At 31.3% G+C, this 21805-nt stretch overlaps 1 protein-coding gene across 1 annotated transcript in view; it reads left to right on the top strand.

Moving 5' to 3' along the window:
• Positions 1-5016: 5016 nt before the first annotated feature.
• The window catches only part of LOC127708971 (sodium-coupled monocarboxylate transporter 1-like), a 41438-nt gene continuing 24649 nt past the window's right edge, over positions 5017-21805 (top strand). The window contains exon 1 of the mRNA XM_052214203.1: positions 5017-5569. Within this exon, the coding sequence (XP_052070163.1) occupies positions 5195-5569 (375 nt within the window). The 5' untranslated portion in view covers positions 5017-5194. The remainder of the gene's footprint in view (positions 5570-21805) is intronic.

Genomic DNA, 21805 nt, shown 5'->3' with positions numbered 1-21805 from the left:
GCAGTTTAGTGTAAAGAATTGAAAAGTCAAAACTGTCAATAGAATCAAAAGGACCATCAAAAGCACGTAATTTATCTAAAACATCCAATAAATTTTTTGCACTCCAAAAATAGTTAATTTCACTATTTTCATATGTTTTATTATAATAGTTAATGATAAGTTCTTTGATAGTAGTTAAGGAACTAGTTAAAACACTGAAAGATTAGTTGTAGAACACCTACTAGAGGCCGAGATGAAATGATATTTTACAAGTTTTTTGTGTAGTTTAGGTAACCAATACATACTAGGGACCTTCAAATGTTTAGAAGAGGCCTTAAGCTGTGATGTGGGCAGTGGTTTTGATATGATTGTTTACTATATGAATCTCTGTGAAGCGCACGGACTTGAATGTAGAAGAATTAAAATTTTCATTCTTAACTGCTTTGTAGGCCGGTACAAACACAAATCGCTTTGAAAGTACTTGAAGTTTGTGTCTTATTCTAGAAACAGGTGTATTATATACTCTTATCTATTTCTAGATTATTTTCAACATGTGATATTCGAATATCACAACATTCATACACTTATTTGAATAAGAATCAAAAGATTTTTTTTTCAAATTTTTCGCGTTTACACCAATTTTTACAATACGATGAAAGAGCGTCTTTTGTGACCTGACGAGAATGTTACCACATAATGCTGTTTGTGGTTTTACTAAATATTTTGAAAAATCAGACTGCGATACCAAACTATAATTTAAAAAAACAATTATGTTACATCCAAAGGCCAAAACGGAGAATTTAAGAAAGGGTTGTTATAAATCATACCTGTGTCGAAGTACTGACTACAGAGCTGATGATATCATCAGAGGGAAACTTAACAATCACTTACTAGTAATTATTGACAAAGAATAAATCATTGACACTTTATTTTTCCAGCTCATTTGACTTGATAGGCCATGCGTACGATGGCAAACACTTGGAACCGTCGTTAAAGGGGCATTATCTACGAGATATAAAAAAAATTAAAAATGTGTTTAAACATTAATGAGAGTGAAATAGTGAAACAATAATTCGCATTTAGCAGCCAATTTGGTCCAATTTGGTCAAAATAATTTAAGAAACATCGCTGATGAATTATTCACTTGCAAGAATTCATATCCGTATTCATGTGACCTTCAATTTAATCCCTTAGCTTGGAACGGGTTACGCATGAATTAGGCGTTTTCAGCTATTAAAAGGAAAGGAATGTCAACATTGAAAGTGAAACAAGGGTAAACCATTTGATTGACTGATTCGATCAACAAAAACTCATTCTTATACAGGTAAAATCGATGATTAACATATATTTTTAACCTATAATATGAAATCAAACAGACATAGAAAAATCCAATTGCACGAGTTCGCTATCTATTTATATCTATCTTTATGTTTATATCGGATTATATGAACGTCGGCAGTTTTCGGAGGTCACCTCGATAGTTAATTAGATGGCGTCTAAACTAAAATACACAAGAAATGCTGATACGTAATATCGAGACTATGCATTGTAAATTGTTTATTTTAGACTTTTTATAATTTGGATATACGTTTTGGTATGTTATAAATCAAATATGAGAATTTGAGTCAAATTGGTGGAATTGAATTTGACGGCAAATGCCCCTTTAAAAAATGCATGGAATTGTTATAATGTATCATCATTTCGTGCGTATTTTGAACAAGACGGAATCTAAATAGCCATCGAGATGATCTCCAAAAAATACCGATAATCATATGACCCGATAAATGCATAAATTAACAGACGACACATGAGGTCATATAAGGACGATGTTTATGTCTGTTTGAGTTAATATCACAGATTTGAAAATTGTGTAAATAATTTTTTGACATACATAAGAATGATCTTTTGTAGGCCGAATCGGTCAATGGAATGGTTCTTCCCAGTGACTGCCTTGTTTCACTTGTCAATGTTGACAGTCTTTTCTTTCTTTTCCTTTCCATCTCCAGATAATGGTGAAATGGTCGCATGAATACGGATTCAACTGAGGTTGAATTATTGACTTGCAAGCAAATGATAAATCAGCGATGTCTTTTAGCTTATTTTGACAAAATTGAACCAAACTGAGTGTTCTTATAAAGAAATGATATTAAAAAAACTATATATATTCCATTTTATATTTTATAAATGTTTGAAAAAATATTTTGATATTTTATTAAAATCGTACTTAATGCCCCTTTTATGAACTTTAACAATTTTAAAGATTTTTCCTCTTATATAAGTTATAAGTCTGGTTTTAAATTTGACATACTCAATGATCATAGCTTTAAAGGATACTTGATATCTGTATTGATGGTCTAGCCAGACGTACTATTAATAAATGTTCCTTTAATGGCCTATTTTTAACACCTGATCATATCACTAGTTACACTTTTAAAGTTCCTTACAGGTTCACCATAAGTGACAATAATAGACTGAATCGCATAAAGACTAATTATTCAAATCCTCTTCAGTAATCAAACCATCATTATCCTTTTCAATTACTACATGTATTCGTATGTATTTCTTAATCATTTGTGATTTTGCTTCTTAAAACTTCAATTCAACACTCTGCTTTCTCTTAAAAAGTGTCTTTACTGTGAAAGGAATATGACAGATAGATTGTATTTGTTAAATCAGATCGCACAAGTGGTTTTTCTTCTGTTTCGAACTTTAATTTACTTTAAACCTATATTTTTAAAACTATATTTGGCAAAACTATTCGGAATTTTCATTTTTTAATGCTCTTAAATTTCGTATTCCATTTGGCCTCCAACTGTTCGAGCGCCTCTGATGAGACTTAGGTAGACGAAACGAGCGTTTGGCGTACCAAATTATAAGCCTGGTATTTTTGATCCGACTTTACCACCACGACTCGGTCAATGTCACTGTAGGTGGGTGTTTCATCCGCGAGTGTATCACCATCAAGCAGTCCGGTGCTGACATGAAAAATCATTGATGTTTTTTGTGTAAATTTACTGTTACAGTATAAAATGTTGAATTACTCGAAATACTAAGGTTTTTCTACCCCCGTACATAGATTGCCTTAGCGTATTCAACAAAATATAAGCCTGGTATCTTCAGTTTTTTAACTTTATCACACGTTTTAATTTTTTGTACACTTTCTCTGGCCTCCAAATCAAACAGAACCGATTAAATTTATGAAAATAAATCATTTTAAACGAATTTTTGGAATAATAGAAAAATATATGAAAATGAAACGGCTTCAATCGAAACTGGGAAATAGTGAAATATTTCGAGTATTGGTTGACCGTTATGGAATATATGTTTCACAGATGACGACGGATATGTTCCAATTGTCGTAACTACAATATCCTCCCCTTTCCCCCGAATTTGACCTACCGAATTAGACATATCACCGGGTTTGTACTTACATGAGCAACACGACGGGTGCCACATGTGGAGCAGGATTTGCTTACCCTTCCGGAGCACCTGAGATTACCCCCAGTTTTTGGTGAGGTTCGTCTTGCTCAGTCTTTGGTTTCTATGTTGTTTTGTGTACTGTTGCTTGTCTGTTTGTCTTTTTCTTTTTTAGCAATGGCGTTATCAGTTTATTTTCGAATTATGAGTTTGGATGTACCTTTGGTATCCTTCGCCTCTCTTTTATAAAAGAGAAATGTTGTCCAATCTGTGATAGGTCATCTGGGTGATAGAGAAATGTTGTCCAATCTGTGATAGGTCATCTGGGTGATTGTCATATTGTTTATCACATCTTCTTATCTATTCGAAAGTCAGAAAAGATGATGATTTAACTTAAGAAGGATATTGTCAAATGTACACAGTATATGCATTTATACATGTAAGTTGTAAAGTATGTTACTGTAACGCTGTATTTTGCGGTTGAATCACTATCAGGTAAATGAATTTTAAGAATGTTTATTCATATTGTTACCAAGAATAATTGTGTAAATCGCACAAACGGATATTTAATATTGTTTTGTGATGTTATCCATATAAACCGTCTTGTCTTTATGTATCAACATAAGGTGACATATGAGACAAAGATTTTCAAATTATACAATTTTCATTTACTTTAAGAAATACAGTCGATAAACACCGAGTATAACATGTCTTGCATCGAACTTTTCCAATATCTGACAAATACTGAGTCGTATGTGCCAAGGAACTTTGTTTCAGTCTGATATCTGACATACAGTGAGTTAGAAAGGTCTGGTATAAAAATGTCTGATATCTGACAAAAACTGAGTCGTATGTGCCAAGGAACTTTGTTTCGGTCTGATATCTGACATACAGTGAGTTAGAGAGGTCTGGTATAGAAATGTCTGATATCTGACAAATACTGAGTATTAAAAATCTTACACCTAATTCTTTTGTTATCTGACAAACACGGAGTCATACATGAAATGAAAATAACATTTCAAAGACTGGAATTTCTGGATTTACCTTTATCAGGAACACTCAAAGCCGAACATTTAAAAATTTGAAAGCTAAGGATGTATAAGAACCGTAACAGTTGAAAGGTTGACCAAAAAGGACTTAAAAGTACTTTCGTTAAGTTAATTGTTTGCGTTACTTTCAACTATGAGATTGGGTGTTTTCTTCCTGACATTGACCCCGTATCCGATCGTTTCATTAAAATATCAGGGGATGAAATATGAACTAAAACCTCTTTCACACATGCACATTTTAAAATACAATATTCGAATGTTTGTTTGTGCTTCCGCGCTTCATACAAAAATATCAAATAGAGATTAATGCATTATTTTTGTCGATTTTCAGTTTTATTTCAACGACCCAATTTAAGGTTGTATGCAAAATTTTAGCAATATCTGTGACATAGCCCATTTACTGTTCCTTGACCTTAAGAGTTTTTTTCATTTAGACATTATAACCGAAAAGTTAGTATCTAAAATTTAATTTTGTATTTACTTTTTAAAGGAAGAAAAAATATCAGTTATTAAATGTTCACATAGCGATCAAACACATCTACAACATACTGTTTTCCATGCATCGGTTCACATCTGTTAAGTCGGTGTCCCTTGTTGTCACTTGTTTTATATTGAAATATACGCAGACATTTAAAAAAGAATATGCATAGAGATACATTCACTAGTTAGGTGTGCGAGCCAAATTATTGATGTGTTAGGTTATTAAAAGCTAGGATACAAAATTCTGGATAGTATATTTTAACAGCAAGATGTGGAACAGAACTTATTTGTATAATTTTGAGACTGGTACCTCAGTGTACTTCCATACCTATGACTATGTTGTGTTTGGTATAACGTTAGGATTGTCTGCTACTATTGGACTGTTTTATGCCATAAAAGACAGAAAAAAGAAGAGTGAGAATGAATTTCTCCTGGCCGGACGTAACATGTCTGTTTTTCCAGTAGCACTTTCTTTGATGTCCAGTTTTATTTCAGCCATAACATTGTTAGGAACTCCAGCAGAGATGTACCGGTACAATACCATGTACTGGTTTATCGTTTTGGGGTTTCTGATCTCTGTCATTTTGTCGAATACTATTTTCATCCCAGTTTTCTACAATCTTGGAATTACCAGTGTTTTTGAGGTATGTGCATGTTGTATTCTTTTTTTATCAGAATTCAGTTTAAATAATTTTGTATTTATTATACCCCACGCAACAAATGTTTTTGACCCGTCCGTCCGTCAGTCCGACATTCCTTCAGTTCGTCCTTCCGGAAGTCCTGATCTTGTCATCACAACCCCTCTGAATCCACACAACAGAATTTCACGAAACTTTGTAGATAATAAGGACATACTATGTGAGTGTGCATATCAACAAGATATTATGATTCAATTCTTTTCTAGGAGTTATGCCTCTTAGAATTTAGAATTTTGGTCTAAATATACTACTGGAAATGTTTGTCATCCCAACTCCTCTGAAACCAAACAAGTGAATTTTATGAAACTTTGTAGTTAATGATGACATAAAATGCAAATGTAGTATGAATGTATGCAAATGATCATATCCACAAGAAATTTTTATCGGTTGACTTTTGTTGGAGATGTGAGTCTTTGAACTTAAGAATCTGGCCAGATTTTGTTTGCCCAGTGCCAATGAGGGGGCATGGGGTATGTGAGCGTGCTCACAAAGGTTGTTTAATTATTTTGATTTTAAGAAACTCGCGTGTAGGTTAGAAAAAAGAAATACCATTTTATAATGAGATAAAAAAAAAAAACATACACACGCTTTTACTGGAATAAGAACATTCCTGTAAACCTTCTGCTAAAAAATAAAAAAAAGAACTTTGTGGATTGTTGATTGGTTTTGCTCCGAAACGACCAGTCTGCTATAAGCCCTAAATGACTCGTGCTAAAGAAAATGTTTGAAATCTTTAGTTTGATTCGGCACAAATTCAAACCAACGCTCCCCCATGTTTGAAATTTTTGGTTTGATTCGAAACAAGTGTAAACCACTCCCCTCTCGTCACTTCCCACAATCACAAACGACTGCCACGCAGCTTAAAACGTGATGGCGTATACGATGGATAAAGAATATACTGAGTAGCACTGTGGAGTGTAAAACAATAAAGTATTGTTGTTTACATATTATATGATAGGTTATTTATGAGAATGTTTATCGAACCATGCCAAACTGACCAAATTAGATACTTATGACCAGTTCAACAGTTATGAAGTTGTATGTCCGAGGTTACTTATCCTAAACTTATTATACTTATTATATTGAACTATATTAAACAGACCAAATTAGATTTGACATATATTTTTTAATACAGTTTGATTCTTTTCTTAAAGTATATGTTTACATTTGTAAATTATCAGGTATATTCTGCAAACATATTAAACGGTATTCTCCATACACCAGTAGTTACGTAGTAGAGAATTGATAAGAAGTAGTGGATTCGTAAACGATAATCAACGAGCGACTTTAGTCGCAAGTTGATTATCGTTTCCGAATCCACTACTTCTTATCAATTCTCTAGCTTAACCCATTTCTAGTAAAACGACTGTCTGTTTTATGTTTTGACAATGAATCAACGGAATTTCATAAAAATAATTTCGTATTTTGTCTTTTTTATTTTATAACAGCTGGAAATGATTATATCCGCACGGTTCACGTCTATATTTAAGTTAACATACGTTTAATAATAACTTAAATGGGTTGTTAGCTCCCCTTTTTATTACCAGATTTCATACTTGTATATTTATATTTCATTTAATGCTTTATCATTACAAAGTATTTAAATTATATAGATTTTGGTATTTATGATTTATTCAAAAAGACATATATAAATATACAGAATTTATTTATCTTTTTTTGAATAGTTAAAAAATTGTAATTACCAAAATTTAGAAACCTTTGAAATTTACATATATAGTATTTAGCAATCAGCTATTGTTGACAGCTGATTAAGAATTGTCTACAATTTAACCGTACTAAGTCAAATACATATATTTAGCGTAGTTGCCATAATACTACAATTTCATGATGCTCCAGTTAATGATGCTTTCCGAAATAAATAAAATAATTGCTTAAGGTCTTTTTTGAACAATTATACATGAATTTTTTTTTAAACTGTTTCCCTTTCATTAAGTTTAGATTATTTTTAACGTTATTACATTTGGCATCCATCGTAAACCAGTCAACAAACTAGTATTATCTGTGGTACGCATTTTGAATCTCCAGCAGAATTGCTCTTGCTACAGATGTACAATGTATAATTATGTAAATTTTTTACTTTTACATTCAAGCTGTTCATAGCCGTGATCGTCTAGTCGTTGGTACCGAAAAACATAACTGTGACATTAACAGTGCCAAGTTCAAACCTTGTACCCGAATTGAAATTTTTTCATTGTAATTTTTTTCTCAACAAAAATATTGTTTTAATCTTAGAGGTATTATATACTTCATTTTCATTTAAAGGCGATGATTTTGTTTCTGGTTTTACAATCAAAGAAGTAGTTTTACGGTCGGAGCTTATATATCACACTTTATTCAAATTGGAGTCCGTTCCATGTTGACGTGATGTATATTTGGACCATTTATAATCAAACAAAGAAAAAAATATTGATAGTACGATATCATTATAAGACTAAAACCATAAGTAAGTATTTGCTATGATAAAAAGGAAAAGTCCTTGTACGTTAAAAGTGACAAGTGTAATGGGCATATGAATGTTTATTTTATCAAAGAATTGCACTAATATATACAATTCCTTGATTCTCTAGTGTTTAGAACTAGTGTGTAATAGCCACAATCGTATAAAGACCCATCGGTTCATTATAACGATGTTGAAAATCGACCAATGTTCAAACCTGACATCGTGAATAAACTCTGTTTTGAGATATTTCCATACTGCTATATAACTATAATCAAGAACGTTCAAATGTAGAACATAATCTTCCTTAAAAAAAAACGCCCAAAATAAAACAATTTAAATAAATTTGAAAAGAACATGAACAAATCCAGACATAGTACATATATTTTATTAGATAACAAAAGCGAATTATCTCTGAGACAGACATACAGTTTATTGACATGTATTGACAGTTGTGCGCTTTATGAGTGTAATTTAAATATTGATTTATGTCAGCACTCGTGGTATAGTGGTATCATGCATAGACTGAAGACTCTACTGATTATGAAGAAAATACGCGCGAGTTCGAACCCTTCATATGCCACTCGTTTTTGAGAGGATAACAAATCGTAAGTTAAAAGTTTAAAGTATAAAAATAAGTTATCTTAAGTTAACGAAGTGGTCAGTGGATTCTTGAAAAAACAATCTACTGTAAGAACAATAGACTGACGTCAGAGAAATGGGTTAAATAATTTAGATGCAATGGATAAGCTTTGGTTCGTTAAAAAGATACCACGAAACCGGAGGGCGAGTGTTTAACTTTTTATAAAACGATTCAACGGTTATCAATTGTGTCTATTATTTAAACTATTGTTAAAGACGTCTTTTCAAAATTACAGTTGTTTCATTAATTGGGTTCTATTATCAGTGAGTTTAAATTACCACCTAGTAAATTATCTTGAAATATTCACAAGAAACAATCAATAATTAAAAGTATACAGGTAGTGGATTTAAATCATGAAATAATATTTAAAAACAAAACCGCATGCTTTTTCAGTATTTGGTACTGAAATTTCCATTGAATTAGTATCTGTAATTTACAAATTAACAAATAATACGTATGGTACCGAATTTCTAGCAACAAATTCTAGGCATATCACGGTTTATTCTGTCGCTGTAACTTTTATAATTTCGAAACTTGATTCACAGAAATGAAAAATAAATCATTTTGCCATCAAAATTAACAAAATATTCAGTTGTAAATGTAAATAGAACGCTCGCTACCTCAGGAGAAGGTGTACTTTGGTAAAGGATAATCTGTCGCAGACATTTGTGTGTCTAGAGTTAACGCTGTTTACCTATTCTGGTTAAACTATTTTCATTTGTACTCAAATGTTGCCAATTTCAAGTACAAAAGCTGTACTTAGAGATGAATATTCGTATACAGAAAACATCATCTCTATTGAGCAGCATCAATTACAACTGAAATACCATGCGCTCTGAAATCAGAAAGTAGTACAAGTTTTCAAAATCTCCATCTTGTCATAAATGCAAAATATTTACCCAAATACTAGTAGTCTGTATTTCCATCAAAACTGGGGGGGGGGGGGGGGGGGGTCTTAATGACTCCCATACTTTGCAGTAATAAGTCAAAATTGTCTTCAGGTAGAAGACAGAAGACAGAAGATAGAAGATAGGTGCGTTAAATATTTTCAGTGGCTTAAAATTGATAGCATAAGAACTGTTAGGTTGAAAGTAAAATGTATTTGGAAGTAAGAAATATTCAATATAATTCACAAAAAATATAATTTAAATTTTATTTCTCATTACAAGGTAATGGTTAGTTTAAAATGTACATGTAAATATTAAAGTGTTTCGAGTAAAGGTCATTGTCACCTTACTGCAATAGTCTATACACATCTGTTAATTTAAAACTCTACAATACGTAATAATAAGTACATGTGTACGGAAGCCGGTTAACGTCAGGGTGTAGTTTAATTTTAAGTCGTAATCTCGATATAGTTACTAGTTATTATGTGAAAGGTAACTCGTTATCATGACTTAGTAACTCGTTATCATGACGTAGTAACTCGTTATAACGACTGAGCTTGCTCTGTATCACAAGTTACTAAGTCTTTATTGGTTGTCAACATTGTTGTTTAAATAAAATAGATGATGAGAAATATTTCTTATTTTAATGTACAAAAAAATATGAAAACTTGAGACTCGATCTTTTACAGAAAATTAAAAACACTTATTCAAAAATAGATGATATGGATAACTTTGATAAATTAGTTGCATGTCTTTCATGTCCGTCAGTTTTGTAGCATGCTATTATATTCATTAAACAGTCATGGTCACTGAGGAGAGTGGAATCGAGATTTGCATGATTTGTACTTATGTACACTAGAAGCACGATTTCAGTCTGAAACGGTCATTTTGGTCTGATCATATCTTAATCGACTGGATTTACCGCTGGAGAAAAACGTCAAGACGCCGTTCCGATCGATAGTCTCATTAGGTAAATCAGTCCGTTAAGGCATGTTAAGATAAACAAGACTGAATCTTCTAGCAAGCTGTTAAGATCCGTTATGACGGTGTCAGACCAAAACAGACCAAATCTCAAAATTAACGTTCAAAATTGTCAGACCATGTTTAGATCCGTTCAGTATGCCGGTATGATACTACGAGTTACGCCCCTTCTGCTTGATAATGCATTTTAGATTAATATATATATTTATTAGAATTTAAAATATATCTCTCGAATAAATAAAAAGTAATTAAAGATTAAATCCTCTGTAGAAGTTCTTTATTTCTGTTGTTGTTTTGTTGAGGAACTAATAAATTATTCGTCTATATATGTTGCTTATTTTTTTAATAAATGTTAGTTTATTTATTTATATACTTATTAAATGCAAGGACGTATGTTAATTGTATACTTACAAAAATGATTGCCATACATTTAACCTAAAAATGTTGTGAACCCTGTGTGAAAATGTTTTTCGTATTTGAAAATTAGTAACGGAAAATCTTAAACGTAACCTAAAAAAATAAGGAGATGTGGTATAATTGCCAATGAGACAATCCACAGAAATGAAGCGGATGCAAATTAAAACATGCGTATTTTTGTTTTATGTCAGTTGGTTTAATTCGTTTTCTGTTGATATTTCCTAGTTTACTATTACCGTTGGAGCTGGTTTTTTTTTATTTTCATGCGAGTTACTCTATTAAACTTGGAAAAGCTTTTATTACCATAGCTTTTTACTGTATAATATAATTTTATATTATTAAACAATAATTTATTTTAAATAGTGGTGTGTCTAAACACCACCAAGGTCGCCATAGTACATGAAGCTGATCATGATACTGCATTCAGTCTGTGTCGAGACAGTGTTAAACTATAAATAAAGTACCACCATATTAAGATTTTCATTCAAACAATGTTACCCGTATCCTTATATTTATTTTCTAACCCATATAATATATATATATATATATATATAGTACTTAGTGTATGGCGTAAATTTAAAATTTTCCGTTTTAGTTAAAATGATTGAGTTCAATGGCACGTGCTAGTAATCATCCGGGTCAACAGGTAACAAAATCAATGATCCATAACGTAAGAAAGTACTATTTTACAATTACACTCATGATTCTTAATAAAAAGGTGCCGTAGGGCTAAAAGTTGATAAAGTATTAATGAATTTATGTATACGTATTAGTAATTAAGCTGTTGATGTTTGACCGTCAGTTTTAATATATGCTATGTTTTATATTCAATAAAATAATGAATCTGAATCTATTATAGCTTAGTATGTGTAGTTTAAGGTTCTTACAATATTATATATTTCTAAACACTATACCAAAAGATAATGCAAAATATTTGAGCGCTGCATGGCAAACCATTAAAAAACACGTACAGTTCGGAAGTTTGTTTAGTATTCATAAGAAACTTTTCGCTCCTCTACTTATATAGTTTAGAGAGTATTCCTTTAAAATGTGTCAGTTATATAAAATGGTGTGTATTTGTATTCTATTTATTTGGCAAAATTGTATCACTATACATACATATTGTATTTCACAACTATATATACTATAAGTTGTGAATTGTGATTGATTGTTGGTTGCTTAAAGTCCAGTGGCAAATATTTCATGCATGTTCAGGACGAACTGTGGGTTTATGACATGGAACCCACCAGTGTAGGTTTCGTGTGGTATAATATTTAAAATTAACTTAAATTTAATTAACATGAATTTTGAATAAATCGAAACATAACGGGAGCTAGCTATATATAGACGCATGGATCACCCGGACCTATCAGTTCTTTTCTCTGTTTTGTCTTAAAAAAAATAATGTTTTTTTTTATATTTCGATTTTGTACTTTTATATAATTTACGATAACTGTGGTTTATACGTGCTGCCAGACGAAAGATCTCTATGTGTCCTCTAGATGTCTTTTTTTGTGGATTGGTTGCTTTGTCATTGACGTTTAACACAAAACTTTTATTAATTAAGTGTGATCTATGTAGAAATTCAAACGTACTTAAGAATGAAGGATGAAAATCCAGGCTTTAAATAAAAATGGTCATTAAATAGCCACACAATTAAAAGAATAAGAAAAATGTAAGTGTTGGAATAACATATACAATATATATGTGCTTTGTCGGAAAATATAATTTTATTTTACGAACTTTGGTAACTCGACAAAAAGAGAGACGCACCAATCTTTTCTCCTTTTGTGTAGCGAGTACAAATGAACTGATCCTAGATATTTCGTATAGCATTTTTTTTTAAATAATAAAATCGCGCGTGCTCTATCTCAAAAAAGATGCTCACAGTGCAGTGTACTACTTTTGAGACAAATTATCAAAATATCAATATCTAACTTAATATGTAAACATAATACATCAGTGTAACAGAACCCCTTCTAGTCCTTAGTGGCATAGTATACGTCCTTAGTGCATTAAAGACTCCTTAGCAGTGTTTAGACGTACCGAAATTATAGAGCAGTCTAACAGCTCTAACTCAAAATGTGAACCATTCTATTTTGCGGGTTGGGGTCTACAATTTAGTTTGAAAGCTTCAGTCATACAAGTGTTTTATCTTTTTAATTTGAACTTAATCACTACTTTACCTTAAATTTCATCACCTAAATTTTCAAACATGTACTACTTTTTATTTGATGCATAAAATATAAGGAAAGAAATTTGGAAGATTATAACCTGTATTATATACACCAACAACTACCAAAGGCTGATAACTATGTGTCACACACGAATGTACATGTAGGACAGAAAGTCACAAGTCAAAAAGTCACAGACAAAAAGTCACGGACAAAAAGTCACAGGACAAAAAGTCACAATTCAGTTTTGAGATTATTTCTCTTTTAACAAGGAAACACTAATTTAAAAAATATTTTTTTTGTTTTTTCTTGAACTTTTATATATGAAGCAACTTTGTAATTAAAATTTATTCAATAAATATCAATAATGATCAAATAATTGTTATGAAAACAAAATGTCAAAGTGGCTTGGTACTTAAATGGCTTCATTGTGCCAAGAAATATATCCTTTGCATGATTAAAATTTAATAAATTTTCATTTATCAAGGCTTATGAACAATTTCCTAAACTTAAAAATGAATATATGTAATAAAAAGAAAATATTTCAAGATCTTTCTCTTATATATTCAAAAAATTGTCAACAAATTATTTGTGACTTTTTGTCCTGTGACTTTTTGTCCTATCAAATTTGTGACTTTATGTCCTGTGACTTTTTGTCCTGTGACTTTCTGTCCGTTTACCGTCACACACACACAAAATATTTACACTGCCGTTTGCTCAATATGGAAGCGAAGTAACAGTATAGATAGATATAAGAAGATGTGGTATGAGTGCCAATGAGACAACTCTCCATCAAAGTCACAATTTGTAAAAGTAAACCATTATAGGTAAAAATAAGTCAAAGACTTTATTTAGTTGTACAATAATTGGCTGATTGCAGGGCTTAAGATTCCTATATTTGTTCCAAGTTTTTAAAATCACAGGTTTTGGATGTCATCGATTTCACCGTTCCCGTTGTAAAACAGTCCCTGACTACCACCGTGGACTTATGTTACGAACTGAAACCACTATCACACAGTTTTTACAAGCAGAGTCCGTGTTGTTACTAATAATGTCATACAGGCAGTTTTGTATTATCTGTCTTTTGTTTAGCCGGACTCGTTTACTGACAGAAAGAGCCTAAATATTAATATTACCAAAAAATACTTTATGTACAATTATTTGTCATGTATTTGAAAAATATTTTTCCTCTTTGCCTTACAAATTTATTCATACATTTTGCAAATATAGATGTGGAAGTCACCACTTGCCGATTGAGTCTGGAAGGTGGCAGGGTTTACCGAGAGAAGACAGAATCTGCCGTCTCTGTGACTCAAACGACATTGGTGACGAGTACCATTACATTATGAATTGTGGAACATTTAAGTTGGAAAGAAAGAAATGTTTACCCAAATACTGTTTGTCAAACCCTAATATCTATAAATTTGATCAACTGTTTAATTCATCAAATATTGTGATATTAGAAAAACTATGTAAATTTATCAAAGTTCAGTCCTCCAAGTTAATTTCATTTGTATTGTTCGCACATGCATGTAATAATTGTACCTTATAGTTATATTTATGTATGTTCTCTATAACTATGTAATTGTAGTTTTATGAGAAATAAAGTAGTCGTATGTATTCGTATTCGTCAAACTTTATTTATTTCTTTAATTATTTAAATTAAATTAACCTCACAATGCACGTGTCAATAAATACGAAAGAAAATTATTTGTTACAAAATCAGATATATTGTACTCATTCTTCATTTATCTGTACATAAAAAAAACACAAACGAGAACTAGAGAACGAAGTCGACCAATACAAAAATAACACTCATTTTTAAATAAGCTTTTTTATTACATGCTTGTTCAGGTGTTTATTTTATCTTGAATTTAATCAAAATACACACAAAAAAAGTTTTTATGTCCTAGGGTTACGTTTTTTCTCACGTATTTGACAAATATATTTGGACATTTTACTTGAAAATCGTCGTTTTTAGCGTCGTAAGTATGCAGCAACGGATGCAGACATAATAATGGATGTCGTGTGTATGAACAATATTCTTTAATTGTTATAAATTTCAATGATTTCTACTGGCGATCTAACGAAATATTAACAAAAACTTTTGCCTGGTATGTTTATAGACATCGAATAGAATTCCGGTTATTACGGAATATGATCTTCAAAGATACAATTTACCAAAAAGAAGTGACAAATATTATATGGCTTTCCAAATACCGTTTCGATTCCTAACATCACTGAAGAGACATTAATTGTCGAAATCCGGATATGGTGTACAAAAACCTTTGCACCTTTTGTTTGCGGTATACCATCTTTTCCGCAAGTTTATTGTTTTGTGTTTAGTATTTAATTTATAATTAAGATCCATTTATTACATCGGTGATCCGTTTATTTGGCAATCGCCAATGGCAGTGAGCAGGGTTTAAGAACATTTGTTGTTCGACCTGTTAGTCAAATGCGTTTTGTTAAAATATACTTTTTCACTTTTTTGGTCTTTTGGAAAATGTTGTTTGTGCTGTATTTAGGCCCCTCTAACAAGAAATTTATTTTGCATGCACACGTATAAAAATTGCGGTTTTTATCCAACACAATCATAGGTTTGAACGTTGTTTTCAATTTAGACTTGTATATATATATATATATATATATATATATATATATATATATATATATCAAAGTGATTTTCGATCATCAATGAAGGTTTTCTATGTGAAACTTGCTATATTTTCCAGGAATGCAGTAGAGTTTATTTGATTTTAAAACACGTACAAATCGATCTATACTATTTAAAATTGCAAAACGCAAGCTGAAATCGTACCAAGTGATTATTATTTTTGCACACGACATCTAGGCTGTCGTCCCACCTCTAATAGTAGACGGTTCTCTTGGATAGGGACATTGTGCATTCAACAGTGGATATTATAAAATATCTGTAATAAACAAAATTTTAATGTTTTGATCGTGTAATGTCTTAATTTTTAAGGCTACGCGGGTTCGGTATTAAGCGAACACAATTGGTATGAACACACTTCCGTATACATGTAGAATATATTAAAGAAACTTTCAATTACAAAGTTTTTTTCGAGGATTTTTAAAGTTACAAATAAAAATCCTTTTTATGTTTTTGAAATAGGCTTTTAATTTCCATTCTCAATTTTATTTTAATGTAGAAAATATGTCATTTATATATAAAGTGCATGTAATTCTTTATGCTAGTAATCCATAAATGAAATTGCATAAATCACAAAGGTCTCTAAATGAAGATTGCCAAATCAAATCTATACTATATATACTTAGAAAATGTTAACAAGTCTAGAAAATGTTTATACTGTACATTAAATAAAGTTGAAGATGAGATACACTTTGTGACTGAATGTCCACTACATGTATATGTTGATAACAGAAATGAGTTTTTTCACTGAAATTTCCCTAACTTGTAATAATTTTCAATCTTAAGACAATTTTTCAAAGTCTTCATGGCTATTTACACAAGAAAATTTGTATATGTATAAATGTTTGGGAACGTATGTATCTAAAAATCTTGAGAGAAGGAGAAGTTCAAAGATAATAAATGCAAATAAGCCACAAATACACATATTTTGAGTGGTATATGATTTTGAATGGTATATTTCAAAGATGTGAATTGTATTATCTGGTTCTGTCCTGGCCTTTTATAGCATTTTTAATAGTATTAAACGGTGTTGTTTTCTTATATGTCTCTAATTTATGTCTAATCTTATGTACTTGTATGTAATGTGATGAAAGCTCTTTATAGGGCCCTTTAATTGGAAATAAAATATTCTTATTCTTATTCTTACACGCAATTCAATGTTACTTTCATCATTTAATTTACAAGTGCACTTGGATTGTTTAGGTTTTATGTGGTGTACAATGTATATATAAGGGTGGAATACCATAGTGTCAAATTGAAAAGAGAGAATATTTTTCGATTAAAACACACCCGGGAACAGCAAGAAAGTTTACCAAAGAAGTTGTGGGAACTTTACTGATTTTATCATATATATTTCTGATAGTTTTCCCGACCTATTCAAATATTTTCAAACTTGAAAGGTGACCTGTTTCAGCGGCACGAGCCTTGAACATGTACACGTGACAGTTGTAAGTAACTGGTCATCTCAAAGATACCATAATTAGATTAAAAGGTTAAAGTACTTACAAAATATGTCATCTTTTAGAATGTGAATTGACAAATATATTATTTTCAAATTCGCAGTCCAAGTCAACGGAAAATCTCTGTCACAAACAATGTTCATGCTATAAATCCATTCCAACAATATCATTTTAAACATAAACTAGCTGGCCTTTTCATTAATTTAGATAATACAAATTTAGCTAAATTTTGTGTATTCACATCAACAGACAAATCCCACACTTATCCTAGACGTTATTAATACTCACCTCAAATTTTGATTTACAATTTATTGATACGGATGACAACGCTTATGTAGCAAAATGAATATTTAAATTTTAATTGGATGCCCATGCAGTGGTGTTGCAATGCCATAAAACTGGTAATAGAAAGCTATCTGTTAGTGGCGGATTCAGAGGGGGGCGTAGAGGGCGTTTTGGATAAAAATTGTTTTTTTGTCTTTCTTCGTGTCGTTCGTATTGTAAATTTCATTGAATGTCCGTATATCTTGTTTACAACAAGAAATCTGTGAGGTTATTCTAACTAACCATACAACAAACGATAATTTTTCCATGTCCATTTTTTACTGACAAATCCCACATCAAATATATTGGTACATAGCTTTGGATCCATCCAATCATTTTATGATAGACATTTAATGGGGAGAATACGGCATCAAAAATGTCTAACCCTTACACTTTAACTGTAAGAATATACATGCCCCACATTAGGAGCCGTTGAATTAGTGCATTTTACACTTATTTTATGTTTTTTAACCAAAAAAAGGTCAAATTTTTTTTCGCCTCGCTACGCTCGGCAAAAGATTCCATACTTCGCCCCCACTTTCCAAAATCCTGGATCCGCCGCTGATCTTGATACATAGGAAAATGAATCTTAAAAAAGTTAATTCTATAAATTCAATTGTGAAAAACATTTCACAATACCGTGCATTAACCCGGGGAAAAGTTACCACGTAGAAACCCTCATATAGAATGTATGATATCCCGTATGTATATAGTGAAACTGATAAAAAAAAATCATTTTGATGTTAACAGTTTACTTGTCACGTGTCTTTTCTGTGACTCATCAACCGTCCATCAACAAATATTACTTGATATTCAGTGAAATGATAACATGCAGAGTGTAAACAATTATTGTAAAAGCAGAGCAGCCTTAAATTCTTATAGTTTGGTCAAAGCCGATTCATAGTTTTACCGATGCAAGGATATTTTATATATTGAGTTGAAATGGCCTAGCGGTAGTCTGATCACTTCGAATGCAACACGCTTAATCAAATTTCGTATTAAATGCAAATTTTGCTTTATCTTTGCGGAGCATTCATAAAGTATTTAAAACTAAAATAAGAACTATAATAGCTTTCTGAATAGCTCAGATTCAAAACATTGAGAATAAGCTCCTAGCTGCCGACATATACATCTGGACAAGAATGTATTTTTTGTATTTTTTTTTGAAAGAAAAGTTGCATATGTAAGCTATCTATTTATAATCTTCAACTCTATCAGGAGTTTCAAGAAAATGGGGGGGAGGGGGGGGGGGATTGAAGTCTAACTGTAAATATAAAAAAGATCGAGATGTGGTATGATTGCCAATGAGAAAACTCTCCAAAAGAGACCAAATTACACAGAAATTAAGAACTATAGGTCATCGTACGGCCTTCAACAATGAGCAAAACCTATACCGTAATTCTCTTCTATATATTCATTATAATTTCATAAAATTATAACAATAAAACCTGTTTAAGACAGACTTGATCATCACCGCGGCTCAAGTGATATCGGTGACGAATGTCATTATATCATGACTTGTAAAGTATGTTTGTATTCGTTGCAAGCTGTTTATTTCAGTGGTAAATTTTGGTAGATTTTAAAAACAAACTCCGAGAGATATTTATCATTTTTAAAACAATGAGGGCACGTGTCACTGATTACACATTTACTCAGCCGTGAATTATCCAATTAACAAAATTGTTTGGATTATCCTTATTGCTTATGAAAATCATGTTATTCAGTGTTTTGAATAAAATTAGATTATACACGTTATACGATATTTTGAAGTTGTTTAGGAATTGTTTTATGTTGTTAAATTTACTTTATGCGTTGTGCATTTTTACGATTATGAAGGAAAAAAAAACTCACTTTCACTGCATTTTAATACAGTTTCTCTTATGATCTTTGCCTGTTATATATTTCTTGCATGTAGAGATATTTCTAGTATCACACTGCACGCATGGAGTGTGATACGAAAATGTTTTACGCAAAACTTAATTTCGATTATTAGAAAAATACCCAAATATGATGAATGACAGAAACTGAGAGGAAAACGGAGATAGATTCAATTTCAGAATTTATCTAAATTCCGTCAAGGCTTGTAATACTGGACCCGTATGCATCAATCTACTTAAATTAAGATTTGTTCCAAACGGACGGATGCATGCAATTATTTTGGCTAGAAGTCCATACACATACACAAAAATCAGGGACAGCTCAGCGGGGGTAACGTTATCAGTGAATAACAAGGGAGCACTTCTGGACTGATAAAATTTAACATTGTTGTATATGGAAAAAACATGACAGTTGCTTCAAAATGATTTGTCAATATTTTATTTGTACAATCATAAACTATTGCCATGGCAGGTGAAAAAGTTATTAGATTTATCTTTATTTTGATGTAAAAAAAAATATTTTATGTTATTTAAAAGTGGTGTCCCTAATGATTTGTTAAATTGAATTTTAGTCCCGATTAAAAATTGTTGAAATTTTAAACATTATCCGGGGAATTTAGATATATAGATAGAACTTAAACACATTTTGTATGATTAGAAAATTGCTGATGAATTACAAAGAGCTTATTTGCAGTACACACCTAATGACAAAGGAAACAATGTGAATTTGAAATGATGTACTAAAAGTTGAATGATGAATTAATTAACTTGAAATGCAAAGCATTTGTGTATTGCTATTTAAGTTTTGTAGTGTTCGGGAAAAGTTACATTAATGATTTAATTGTTTTTTTTTCTCGTAAACACTTATTATGTATAATACATAATTTTTTTATTGGAAGGAAAAAGCTATGTACAAGTATCGTTTATTGTGTTCTTATCTAACCATATTAAGGTGTGAATTTAAACAATAACCACCCGCTGTTTTATCATCTGCCAGCTATTCAATTAATGAAAGATGTAGACCGACATTCATGCTGATTTTGAATATCATTTGACAGTACTAAAAGTTTAATGTACACTTAACGTATAACTCCGTCAACTTCTGTACTTAGGGATGTTTATACATGAACATATATAGCCCCGTCTAGCATGTCTAGTGTGCACGAGAGATTTAACTAAAATTTTTAATGTTGAAATATTGGAATGATTCGTTCATTGTTGAAGACCCTACATCAACTGTCAAGATGTAGAACAGGAATAAAAGCACTATTCATTGATAATTTTCTATGTTTTCTATGTATTGTGTCCCATGTACATTTACTCCATATCCTTTTATTTTCTATCCAATATGTTAATTGTGCATCTAGAACATTCAAATGTCCGATGATATAAAAAAAAAAATACTTATTCAACAGTTAAATTATAATAATAAATTCAAAAACAGTTGGGCACTCTCTTTGACATATCATTTGATATGTGCAACAGTTTTTCTGATATTTCAAAAATAATATTACTTTGCTTTTCAATATCAGTGTAATCATTTCTATCAGACCATACTTTTTCTATGAATGAAGGTAGATGTGGGGTATAAGTAAATGCAGAAGTCATGAACTTCTGGTGAATGAGATAGTAACCCAACCATGCACATAAATAACTTAGACATCTAGAGAGCAAAATATAGCCTTCTCCAAAAGACAGGCTCTTACAGGGCAACTTAAATACTCAACAATAGACATGCCTTTATAAAAATGTCAGGATCTAAATCGCCCAGAGTCTATACGTTCAATGTGAATTTTAAAAAAAAAACTATGTGGCGTTTGCTTACATCCTCGTTTTTCAGTCTCTGGTGCATTGTTTTCTAATATTGACAATAATACCCCATCTTCTTATTTTTCTTAAGGTCTGTTATAAACACAAACATTCTCCAAATAACGAAAACAAATAAGATATGACATACGACAACTACTTACGAGGTCCCCAAATTTTGACAGGTACTAGTACATGTATATTGAAATGAGTTTGAGTTAAACTTACTTTTGTAGGTCTCAACCCTCCCCCTTTTGAATCTCAGTATAGATTAACAGAACGTGCATAAAAGAAAATACAAAACAGACAAGTTCTAGAAAAGAACTTAACTCTGGTTTGTTTAAGTTTATGCCACACATCTTATTTTTGGTACGTAAATTTGCTATCCTATGCCTTTTTTTCACAGTTAATCATCTAAGTTCCAATTCGCCTCCTGTTGGTGTCTATATAAAAATGATCGTCCCACATGAGTGCATATTAA

Source organism: Mytilus californianus, unplaced genomic scaffold (genome assembly GCF_021869535.1).
Source record: "Mytilus californianus isolate M0D057914Y unplaced genomic scaffold, xbMytCali1.0.p SCAF_7, whole genome shotgun sequence".
Lineage (NCBI taxonomy): Eukaryota > Metazoa > Mollusca > Bivalvia > Mytilida > Mytilidae > Mytilus > Mytilus californianus.
This window is presented reverse-complemented; position numbering and strand designations above follow the sequence as displayed.